This window comes from Pseudorca crassidens, chromosome 10 (assembly GCF_039906515.1).
Source record: "Pseudorca crassidens isolate mPseCra1 chromosome 10, mPseCra1.hap1, whole genome shotgun sequence".
In the NCBI taxonomy this organism is placed as follows: Eukaryota; Metazoa; Chordata; class Mammalia; order Artiodactyla; family Delphinidae; genus Pseudorca; species Pseudorca crassidens.
Genome location: NC_090305.1, coordinates 36,222,482 through 36,235,396, shown reverse-complemented (window position 1 = coordinate 36,235,396; position 12,915 = coordinate 36,222,482). Strand labels below are relative to the sequence as shown.

The following is a 12,915-nucleotide window of genomic DNA, read 5'->3' as shown; positions in this document are numbered from 1 at the left end:
GTTAGCATACTACTGTTTTTCTCTTTCTGATTTACTTCACTCTGTATGACAGACTCTAGGTCCATCCACCTCACTATAAATAACTCAGTTTCATTTCTTTTTATGGCTGAGTAATATTCCATTGTATATAAGTGCCACATCTTCTTTATTCATTCATCTGTCGATGGACACTTAGGTTGCTTCCATGTCCTGGCTATTGTAAACAGTGCTGCAATGAACATTGTGGTACATGACTCTTTTTGAATTATGGTTTTCTCAGGATATATGCCCAGTAGTGGGATTGCTGGGTCGTATGGTAGTTCTATTTTTAGTTTTTTAAGGAACTTCCATACTGTTCTCCATGGTGGCTGTATCAATTTACATTCCGACCAACAGTGCAAGAGGGTTCCCTTTTCTCCACACCCTCTCAAGCATTTATTGTTTGTAGATTTTTTGATGATGGCCATTCTGACTGGTGTGAGTTTTGATTTGCATTTCTCTAATGATTAGTGATGTTTTGATTTGCATTTCTCTAATGATTAGTGATGTCGAGCATCCTTTCATGTGTTTGTTGGCAAGCTGTATATATTCTTCGGAGAAATGTCTATTTAAGTCTTCTGCCCATTTTTGGATTGAGTTGTTTGTTTTTTTGATATTGAGCTACATGAGCTGCTTGTATATTTTGTAGATTAATCCTTTGTCAGTTGCTTCATTTGCAAATATTTTCTCCCATTCTGAGGGTTGTCTTTTCGTCTTGTTTATAGTTTCCTTTGCTGTGCAAAAGAGTTTCATTAGGTCCCATTTGTTTATTTTTGTTTTTATTTCCATTTCTCTAGGAGGTGGGTCAAAAAGAATCTTGCTGTGATTTATGTCATAGAGTGTTCTGCCTATGTTTTCCTCTAAGAGTTTTATAGTATGTGGCCTTACATTTAGGTCTTTAACCCATTTTGAGTTTATTTTTGTGTATGGTGGTAGGAAGTGTTCTAATTTCATTCTTTTACATGTAGCTGTCCAGTTTTCCCAAGTGCTGGGGTTATTGACGGAAGAGGTCAGGAATGACTTCATACTGGAAATCAACCAGTTAGGTTTCAGACCTCTGAAAATGGAAATAACTAAAAGTCGACTAATCCATGACAAATGTTTGGAAATCTGTTAGGTTTAAAAAAATTTTTTTTAGAATTACTTTTGAATGTCTTTAGAATTGCTGCTTTCCTAAATTTTGCATCTTAAATATTATTTTTTTCTCTCTCCCCCCCACCCATAGGTACCATCCTTTGAATTTCTGTCTGAAAAACTCCAGTTTTACCAGAGACAGTTCAATGATCTCATTAGAGGAACATCTCTTGATCTGGTGTTTTTTAAAGATGCAATGACTCATCTTGTTAAGGTTCTAAGTATTGACTGTTTACTGATATAAATAGATCATATAAAAGCTTCGTAAATTTCACAGATAAACTTTTTCAGAGAATAAATATATAGTATTGGGTAGTGTATAGAAGAGAGTCTATAGGTTGAGTCAGTTCACTGTCTCACAAAACAAAGGCTTAATCAGAAACCGCTTATTTGAATCCGCCTACATGGAAGCAAATGTTTTTCAAGGGCAAACTGATGGGTTTTGTGTTCAGAGCTTTTGACTCGCTGAGTCAAAGAGTTTTACTTTCCTAGACAGTAACTTGGAGAACCCTATGAAAAAAATATTCCCTCCTCAAATTACATTTTGATGTGATGGGAATCCTGTTCCCCATGGAGGAAGAGTTGATGCTTAAAAAAATGTCAATTTCATGATTGGCTTACAGATTATGGGCGAACTGATGGGGAAAGGGGAAAGGTGGGTGTATAGGACTGATAAAAAATAGAAACCAACTAGAGGCAGCACCAGAAAAGGAGCATGGCTTGATCCAAGTCTGAAGGGCTGCAGAAAGGAGTTGTTTATTTGTATAATTTGTAGATCAAAAAAGGAGTTTCTCCAACAAAGTAGGATAGGGAGGAGTTTCTTTTTCCAACTCTTCTCCTCATGAAGAGGAGGCAGTTAACTCTGTGTTTATTACAGAATCATCTTCTACAAAACCAGTGAATTTCCAGGTGCTCTAGGATTGTTTCACATTCATCTATTCAGCAAGTATTATCGAGTACCCACTGTGGCTAGATCTTGGGGGCCTGGAACCCTGTTCTGGGTGCAAAACCACATAAGTGATTAACATATTGAAAATATAATAGAATTGATACATATCAAGGTGTCTGCCATCTGTAAAACTTGAATTAAAAAAAATTCTGTGTACTAGTGATAATGAATTTAGTGATCTGTCTAGACTTTCTTCCTAATCAGTGACATTAATGTAAAAGACAGCTTTTTAGCAATGTCTCCAATTGGCCTGCATAAGATTCGAGCCACAATTTGAGCCTTATCCTCCCTGAAGGTATCAACCATAGAAAAGCAACATAAGGCTAAAGGCTGTTTCCCTAAGTTTTTTTTCTGCAAATGTCTTCCTACCCCATTTTAAGTAGAATTTTGGTACTTTAAAAATTTTTTCATTGGCAGAGATATGATAGAGGTAGTATTTGTTGTAGAGCTAGGTGTCTACGTAAGTCAGTGTGTTAGACTGATGATAATAAGCAAACAATTCTAAACTTCTTTCTACAGATTGGGAAGAGCAGTTCCATTATCCATTGAGTCTGAAAATAATAAAATTACACACACACACACACACACACACACACACACACGGAAAATAGTTTTGAAATTGGAGATGGGAAGGCCAATTTGTTCTCTTTTTCATGATGTAAATATAGATGGGCAAGGAAAGAACTGGAATTGAATAAGTCAATATGAAACCTTTTGCATTAAAGGAAAAAGTCTAATGTAGTCTAGAAGCATATGGTCAAACCTTGGACCCATTTAGTGCAAGCAAATGTAAACAGTTGAATTCTATTTTCAAACATATACTATTTTGTTTCAAAACAGATTTCACGAATAATCCGAACATCATGTGGAAATGCATTGCTGGTGGGTGTTGGTGGTTCGGGAAAACAAAGTCTTTCAAGATTGGCTTCTTTTATAGCTGGGTATCAAATATTCCAGATAACATTAACCAGGTAAGATAAAATGAAACGCCGGTATGTTTTCTTCTATGGTTAATTTCACTGGAGTAAAATGTTTACTTAAAAATTTACAACAATTCGGTTGTATTTCTTTTTCAAGTAAACTTTGTATTTGAGTGTAACATACATAAAGAAATGTACACAAATCATGGGTGTCAAAAAGTAAGTACACCTATGTAGTTAGCTCACAGATAAAGAAATAAAACATCACTAGCACCCGGAAGTACCCCTCAGGGTCCCGTCCCAGTCACTACCCTCCCAACGGGAACAATATTCTGATTTCTAAGCCCATTGATCGATTTTGCCCATTTTTTAGCTTTATGTCAGTCAAATCATATGGGATTTACTCTTTTGTGTCCAGTTTCTGTTGCTTGCGCTGTTTGTGAGATTCCTCCATGATGCTACATGTAGCAGTAGTTTGTTCATTTTTATTGCTGTGGAGCCTTCCGTTTTACCACATATTACCACAATTTGTTTATCCGGTATACTGCTGATAAACATTTGTGGGGTTTTCTTTTTGCACATATAGCTGTTATGAATATTTTTGTACATATCTGAGGATACTCCTAGAGATAGAAGTCCTGGGTATAATGATGCAAGGGGGAGTGAGTGAGGAGACAAGACAGAGGAGGAAACCTGGAGTGGTTTCCAGAAACCCAGCAAGTAGAGAATTAGCCTGAAACTGTGGATTAAATTAAAGCATGAAAAGTGGTGACTAATGTTTCAAAACTTTCAGTGCATTGGATGGGGGCAGAAGCCACGTTGCATGAAGGAGGTGAAGAAGCAGAGATAATAAGTTTAGAAACTCCTCAAGAAGCTTAGCTATGAAAGAAAGAAGCGAGAGAGGTCAGGACCTAGAGAGGGGTGTGCTGTGACTGTGTCTGTATATTGCAAAAGCAATACCTAACAGTCAGTTTAATTTTTAAAAATGAGCAAAATGGCTTTGTGACTTAACTGACTGGTCAGTGAGAGGGTAACCCTAACAGCACCAGGCCACACCACCTCTGAGGAAGGATGTGGGCTGTGTTGCTCTCATAGGTGCAGCTACTTCTCAGCAAATTAACTTACCAGCTTCCCTTTTTAATGAATTCTCCCCCTTGGGAATTATCTGACAGGACGTACGGTCTCTTTTTGATGACATTCCTTTTGCCGAGGTCTACAAGGTTTTTAACTAAAGTGCCACCCAGAAGGACTTCTAAGGCACTCCTAGTTTAAAACTAGGCTATTTATTCATTTAAATGTACGTATGCTACATCATCTCTAATGCCCACAAAAACCTTTACAAATAGGTAATTATCTTCATTTTGCAGATGAGGAAACAAGTTGACAAACGTGAAGGAACTTTTCTAAAGCTGCAGAGCAGGGATTTGAACCCTGGTCTTTCTGGTTTCAATGCCTGTAATCTTTCCACTAGACCCTATGGCTTACACAAAACTCCCTATTACCTACACTGTGAAGCCTCCTTCAAATAAGGGTGTCTTTATAATCCCTTTCATCGATCTACCCACACGGCTTTATATGCAACACTTAAGAAAATGTCTGCTTTATTTTTACACATCACGTGGCTTCTGGTAGCACATTCCTTTTGCAGGAAACAGAGTAAACAAAAAAACCCCAAAAGACCAAGATCTTCTCTTTTCATAATCCGTAACCACATAATTGTAACACTTCTATTATTTATATCACATTGCATAATGCATCTTTTTCTGAAGGCTTTCTCTGAATCTAGCCATTTAGTAAGACATGCAAATGACCACTTTATGTAATTCATCATTAATTTTATTTGTAATTTATCTTGTTTTCTCACCAATCTAAGCTCACCCAAATTTCAGATTAGTGTTAAATATTATACATATATTCACTTGGGCAAAAAAATCTGTTACTGAGGACTGTCCGACTGTAGAGAATAAAAGTTCATTTCCCTGTTCCCAGTTATTGTTCCTGAGCCACTTCTGGTAAATTCCCCATTTCTCACTTCTCAAACTAAATAAAACCTATTTATGTAGAGTGGTAACATATAGCTATTTAGCTCTGTGTTTTCTAGCAGGCACTGTTACTTAGTATCTATTGGAGCAGGTGCAGATTATGCTCTAATTATCATGGATTATATTGTGTTTTGAAATAAATTATGATTTTATATATATATATATTTTTTAATTTAAAACCTCCTGCCACTTCTCTTTTTAGGTCTTATAATGTGAGTAACCTAACAGAGGATTTAAAAGCTTTGTACAAAGTTGCTGGTGCTGATGGCAAAGGCATCACTTTTATCTTTACTGACAATGAAATAAAAGATGAGGCATTTCTAGAATATCTCAACAACCTGCTATCTTCAGGGGAGGTATGTCTCAAAAGCAGAGAAAGAGCTTGTATTTTAAAAATGTAAATCCAAATAGAAAAAGCAGCAGCCCTTCAGAAGTGAGGCCATTTAGCACACATTTTTCATTTTAGAAATGATTAATGTATAAGGTTCAATAGATTTTTTGAAGTTTCTCTGAAATTAATGCTGTTCATCTCCAGATATTTTATATGCCTTCTTCCATCTTAAATATGGTTCCTTATTTGTCTCTTCAGTCTTCAGTTGGATCCTATAATTTATTTTAGGAGAAGCAAAGTTTATCTATCTATCTATCTAATAATCAGGAGTATAGAATGATTGAAAGAGTTCCACTAACTGCAAGTAAGTAGATGTTTGTGTCACCACTGCTGACACCACTTATATCAGCACTTCTGTGACCACCCACATGCTGGTACTTCATTAGTAGTTTGCACAGGACTCAGCGTAGTTGGACTTATGGCTAACATTTATTACAGCCACACAGTAAGGATTCACAGCTGGATCAGTAAAGAAAAAGACACATTGGGGGAGTCTGGGGAAATCCATGTGCATACTTACTATGTTCTCACTAAAGGGTCCATACGGAATGTGTTTTCTGTCCACATGAAGTGAAGTGCAGAAACACATGTGCTGTTTCTGTTTCGGGAAGCCCATATGAGACTCTGAATTCAAGGTCTTCTTGGGAGCTGGTTGTGTAAGTCATTCTCTGCCTGGCCACTACTGCCAAAATTCCAGACTCCCAGAAGGAAAGTAGATGTTCACCATCTATCCCAATGTTTGTATAAATAGTCTAGGCACAGTGGAACAACCTTATCAATTAGTAATGGAGGAGACATTCCAAAAGCCCAGCTCCCAGATGCCAGGCAAGGGCCAGCCCTGCAAGCACACCCTTCTCAAGATCAGACCTGCCGTGTGAACTTTTCCTTTCACAGTGGTGTGTATTGATGCTTACTGGTGCACGATCTAGTTAACTACTTTGGAACCAGAGTTGAGACTGACTGTGAGTCAGAACAGAGGGCATCGCTGGACATTTAAAGAGATGATTGGAATGGTAGAGGAGATGGCTTTTTGGTAATAGCTATTTGAGCCAAAGGAAACATAATTTGCTCCTGATTGAGCTAATGAATAAAAAGTTGCACTCTTGTAATCTCTGGCAAACTAGGGATTTGATTGTGGAGATGCAGGAAAAAATATGAACAGAGATGACATGTGAGGGGAGGGGAGGGGAAGGGCCAGACTTCGGCAGTGCATTGGCTGTTGGGAACTCTTAAAACACTGAACACTCTCTTGTCTATTCCTCAAAGATCTCCAGTTTGTTTGCACGGGATGAGATGGATGAAATCACCCAAGGGCTGATATCAGTGATGAAAAGGGAGCTACCTCGCCATCCTCCCACCTTTGATAATCTGTATGAATACTTCATTTCAAGATCAAGGAAGAACTTGCACGTTGTTCTCTGCTTTTCTCCAGTGAGTTTTTATTTTATTGATTTCTGTGTAGGAGGAGTTACTTCTTTGAATGTACTCGGTTCTTGGAATGTACTTTTGCTGATGAGATGATTTGTCAGAAATGAACACTTGTTACATTGAATTAAAATCAACTCTTTACTAACACCAGTCTTCACTGACCAAAATCTCATGACAAAGTGTGAAAATTTAAAATATTCATCTTATCAGTGATTATTGCCTAGCCTACAACTTTCATTACCTAGAGACAGAGATTATTTGATTTGTAAGAGGTTTGGTGATGTAGTCTTGTTCAGCTCTACCCCCAGTAAAGACATACCATCTAGAATGTCCCTGACGTAGGATTGAATGTCTCTGTCTCATTGTGCTGTCCAGTATAGTAACCATTAGCCATGTGTATCCATTTAAATTGTGCTCAGTTAAAATAAAGTAAAAATAAAAATCCAATTTCTCAATCCCACTAGCTGCATTTCAAGTGCTCAATAGCTACCTGTGGCTAGTGGCTACCATAATGGAAAGCACACATATAGAACATTTCCATCATCACAGAAAGTTCTATTGGGCAGCTCTGCTCTTGGGGGGAAGGGGAGGTATCTCACTAACTTATAGGGCAACTTGCTTAATTTTTAGATAGTCTGATAGCCAGAAAGGTCTTCTTTACAAACAGTGGAATTTTGTCTTTGTTTTTTCCCCTGTGATTCTTTTTTTTTCCCATTTATTTATTTATTTTTGGCTGCATTGGGTCTTCATTGCTACTGTGCCTGGGCTTTCTCTAGTTGTGGCGAGCGGGGGCTACTCTTCGTTGTGGTGCACAGGCTTCTCATTGCGGTGGCTTCTCTTGTTGTGGAGTGTGGGCTCTAGGCGCCCGGGCTTCGGTAGTTGTGGCACGTGGGCTCAGTTTTTGTGGCTCGCGGGCTCTAGAGTGCAGGCTCAGTAGTTGTGGCGCATGGGCTTAGTTGCTCCATGGCATGTGGATCTTCCCGGACCAGGGCTCGAACCCCTGTCCCCTGCATTGGCAGGCGGATTCTTAACCAGGGAAGTCCCTTCCCTGTGATTCTATTTGTCCTGTAAAATCAACCTGATCCCTCTCCCACATACAGCTCTTCAGATATTTGGAGAAAGTTTTTGCAGACTCCCTAAGTCGTTCCCTTTTTAGACCAAACACCTCCCGTTTCTTCTGCTGCTCTCACGTGCCCTAGTGTCCAGGCCTTTCACGGTCCTGGTCATCTCGCTCTAGAAGAGGTCTGGTTTGTCAGTTTCCTCTTAAAAGGTAGCTCCTAGAATTGAACAGATATAGTCTTAGGATGGGGAGAGTGTGGAAATATTACTTCCTTTCATCTGGACACTTCATTTACATATTAATGCAGCCCAAGAAGGTTCCTGAAAAAAAATTTGTGGTGTCATATGCTATTGACTCAGAATATATAAACGTCCCTCTGGCTGACTTATAATCCTTTCGTGTTTCTAATGCTTTTTTACTTCTCTGTCGATAGGTTGGTGAGAAGTTCCGTGCCCGCTCTTTGAAATTTCCTGGCTTGATATCAGGCTGCACCATGGACTGGTTTAGTCGCTGGCCGAAGGAGGCTCTGGTTGCGGTGGCCTCCTATTTCATTTCAGGCTATAGTATCGTCTGCTCTAGTGACACCAAAAGACAAGTTGTAGAAACAATGGGCCTCTTTCACGACATGGTTTCAGAGAGCTGTGAAAGTTACTTCCAAAGGTAAGTGACATTACATAAGCATGATAACTACAGAAACACCAAGTTCACTCCAAAGAGGAATTAAATGTAACGTCCAGTAAGAGACTCGTCATAGTGATTGAGCACGAAATCCCAGCTAAATCCCACTTAGATATTTTTCCTTGCTTTGATGTTCTAGTGATTATGTATAGAAACGATGATAAGTAAGCAAGATTTAAAAATTAACTAGTATCCATACTTAAGTATCTTTTTCCCTCCAGACCTCAAAGTAACAGACGCTTAAAATAAATCATTTTATTTCATTTGCTTAATTTAATTATTTTTGGAAATGACTTAAAATAATTCATTATAAACTGTTTAAAATTAGTTTCTTATTCAAGTGCATTATTTATTTTGATTAAAGAAATCCACTCTTCTAAAGTTTCATTATTGCCTTATGCTAAGGGAACATTTAGATTTTGTATTTGCATCATTTAATCTTACCCATGTTTTCATGCCAAATAATTATGAAGCTAAATTTTAATTGACTGCAGAACAGTCCAGTCCCTAAAAGCAGAAATGGTGTTCATGATGTGAAAGCTGGTGTTGGCAGTTCAAGAATATAGCATTTTTTCCCAAAGTGTGATAGTCACTGTGTACTATTGCTCTGAATAAAGATGGGCCACCCTGGGTCTCTAGAACTAAGGCTTCTTCCTTAGGGTTAATGCACAGGCTTTAGGGAGTGCAGAACCTCCCAGAAAGACTAGGCCTATTTTTCTGCATAGAGAGTCTGGGTAACACTTTAATTGATTTTCCAGGGGGGTGGGGGTTCCTATCTCACAAGTTTGTTTATCCTGTATCGTTTTCTTTGTTTAAATCCATACTTGGACCATCCTCTTAAATAATTCTAGATCATCTCCCAGATTCTCTTGGTAAATCCGTGTGTATTAATCCTCTCCATTGGGAAGATTTTCTTTCTACTTAACTTGAACTCCACCCCTACTACCATCAACTGTGGAGCTACAAAAACCTACATCTTTATTTTTTTTAATTTCAGTGTATTTTCCAAAGTTTTCATATCCTCTTAGGTTGTAGAAGTTTATTCTGAAAGCAATATTTATATAATGCTTTAAAAATAGTCATATGTATGCCAAAGTCCTTAAAAATTTTTTTAATGTTAAAAATCTTCAGAACTCCAAAAGTGAAATTTTAATATAGAATAAATTTAATTTAATATAAAAATATAATTTTATAGTATGTGAAGATCTCTTCTTTGACCTGAGTTTCTCCTGTATAAAATTATTCCTTTTATTTATTTCTATTGTTAAATGTAATTATTATACTAAAGCCCATAGTGAGTTGAATGTTTGAATCGAGTGTGCCTGATTTCAAGGACTATCCAGCGATTTAGGGGAGAGATTGGTTTTCACCTTTGTAAGCCTGGGTTACTAGCAGAGAAGAGGTGTGTAGCAAATACCAGGTGAATGAAAACAGATCTCAGCACAAGTTCATTTCAACCACTTATCCCTACTATTTGTACAGAATTTTAAAGTTTCCAAAGTGTGTTTATGTTTACATAAGCTGTTTTATTTTTGGATTTTCACAAAATTCTGGGAGGTGTAGGGCAGTGATTCTTTTCTGAGTTTTCCAGATGAGGAAACAGAAGCCCAGAATGGGCATAGGGTCAAGTCAAAACATCAATTAGAGATTTAGTGTTCTTTCCGCCTCACCTCTAGGTTTCCATTCACAATTCCTGCCCCCTTGCTAGTGAGTCACTCTCCAGAATTACACTGATTTCACAGTGAGAAGAGCGTCTCTGTTGACATTTTAGGAGAGTATGTCAGAATGATAGATGTGAAGATCTTTTTTCTTTTCTGCTTTCAGTTACCGCCGAAGAGCACACGTGACTCCCAAGTCTTACCTCTCATTTATAAATGGTTATAAAAACATTTATGCTGAAAAGGTGAAATATATTAATGAACAAGCTGAACGTATGAATATTGGTAAGTGGAACAGAATCTTATCTTTTAGGGCTTGTCTGATAGGGCTGCCACTATTTTGTTTGGTGGATATTGTTGTATTTGAAAACAAAATATTGATTTTCTTGTTAGTAATAGATTATTTTGAGGGATACACTTATGGGTCTTTTGACCCGTCAAGAAACTCTGGGCAGAAAAAAATCTAAACAGAGGTGGGCTGTTTTTTTTGTTTTGTTTTGTTTTTTTTAATGGATGTTAACTAAATTTATTGAGGTGATCATTTTGCAATACATACATATATCAAATTATTATGATGTCCACCTTAAACTAATGTAATGTTACATGATAATTAAAAAAAAGAATCTATATTCAGCCATAAAAAAGAACGAAATAATGCCATTTGCAGCAACATGGATGGACCTAGAGACTATTATACAAAGTGAAGCAAGTCAGACAGAGAAAGACAAATATCATATAATATCACTTACATGTGGAATCTAAAAAATGATACAAATGAACCTATTTACAAAACAGAAACTGACTCACAGATTTAGAAAACAAACCTACCGTCACCAAAGGGGAAAGAGATGGAGGGGAGGGATAAATTAGGGGGTTGGGATTAACATGTACACACTACTAGATATAAAATAATCAACAAGGACCTACTGTATATAGCACAGGGAACTCTACTCAGTACTCTGTAATAATCTTTATGGGAAAAGAATCTGCAAAAGAAGAGGTATATGTATATGTATAACTAAATCACTTTGCTGTACTACTGCAACTAGCACAACACTGTAAATCAACTATACTCCAATATAAAATAAAAATTAAAAAAAAAAGAATCTGTTCTGTTCGTATATACCATGTATGTGACCACTGTGTGCACACAAGTGACACTGACTGTAAAGTAGTAAAACTAATTTCACCAGCTATAAGGGAAGACAGTTCTCTATATTATAGTTAACACATTTTATTTATAGCTGCTGTGATAGAGGTGGGCTGTTTTTCTTCCAGAACCATTTTATTCAACTCCTTCAACTTTGGGTCCACCCTGTTGGTCAGCGAGTCACCACAGTCGCTGAGTTGCTGCTTGCAGATGGGGGAAAAGCCAGCCCTTGGGAACACCACAATTTCAGTTTTTGGTTTCATTACAATTTCCCTCAATTTGTGTAAACTTTGCCATGTTAATGCTTCTCAAATTTCTAACAAAGAAAAAGACAAAACAGAAACAAAAATGAACAAATAAAAACAAAAAGAGAGTTTACGTGAGCAATGATTTTATGAGTGTCTAGTGTATGTAGCATAAGCAGGGAAAGTGTAAATGGGGACCGATTTTATGTCCAGAAAGCATTTGGCCCAAATAATCCAAAACACCTTAGTGCTGTCTTTTCACGTCTACACAGAACGTGGTCACAAAGCATAAAGGTCTGTGAAGGTATGGTGACGATAAGAACCCTATGAGAGAAACTTTCTTCTGTTGTCTTTCTAATGGCTCACCTTCTTGAAGCTTGTCTATATGATGCTCTAGACTCAGGGGTGTGCTGAAGCTACTTGCACTGGCTCATGAGAACTGATGGTTAAATTAGGAATTTCATGATCTGGTTGCTAACACAGCCTTTATTAAAAATTAATTAACTTACAATTAAATTAATTATGTTAAAAGTGAGGGCAATAAATACTCAAAACTCATTACTTCTTAGCAATTTTTACTTTAATTTACTCTTATTAATGTTCTTGAGGAACATTATTATTTCTGTTCTATCTGTGTGGTAGAAATATTATATAATGGTGTGTTACTGAGAACCTCTTGGTAGCTTGAAATCAGACATGGTGGGAGTATTTACACCACAGAAACTGGAAACCATACAAATGAGTGCCCTCACCCCAGACCCTGATGCTAAATGCTTACCAACACCACTCCATCTAGAGCCCAGCCGGAATGTGAGAAATTTAGTTAACCAGTTATTTTTCACTAGAGCACTGAGATTCTCAGAGCCAGTTGCAGAAGTTTTAGCGGTTATTTTCATTTTTATAGCAGAGAACCACAAAAAACATTAATATATTATCTGTCTCATTTGCCATGTCAGCTGCAATATGATTCAAAGGCAAAAAAAATGATAGTTACAAAGCCAAGGAAAGCATAAGTTTGTCAAAGAAGTTCCCTGGCTACATTCAGCTTACTCATTATAGCAATGTGACTTTCCCTTAAATGTAACTAGATGATATTCTTCAGTTAGAGCTATTTTCTTCATTTCCTGATGAAACTCTCAGAAAATTGGTCAGTATTGTTGCTCCTAAAATATGTATATTTTTAAAGCATTTTGTCCATAATTATTTTGTGTTTGTTATAGTACAAATTATGGTGCCTTATAA

At 37.2% G+C, this 12,915-nt stretch overlaps 1 protein-coding gene across 23 annotated transcripts in view; it reads left to right on the top strand.

Moving 5' to 3' along the window:
* The window catches only part of DNAH8 (dynein axonemal heavy chain 8), a 327,555-nt gene that overhangs the window by 191,235 nt on the left and 123,405 nt on the right, over positions 1-12,915 (top strand). For all 23 annotated transcript variants that reach the window (XR_010946846.1, XM_067753082.1, XM_067753094.1 and 20 more), the window contains 6 exons: positions 1,244-1,366; positions 2,942-3,072; positions 5,266-5,419; positions 6,721-6,885; positions 8,376-8,602; positions 10,445-10,563. Coding sequence is in view for 22 of the 23 variants with exons in the window: in XM_067753082.1 (XP_067609183.1) it covers positions 1,244-1,366; positions 2,942-3,072; positions 5,266-5,419; positions 6,721-6,885; positions 8,376-8,602; positions 10,445-10,563 (919 nt within the window). In the remaining variant the exon portion in view is untranslated. The remainder of the gene's footprint in view (positions 1-1,243; positions 1,367-2,941; positions 3,073-5,265; positions 5,420-6,720; positions 6,886-8,375; positions 8,603-10,444; positions 10,564-12,915) is intronic.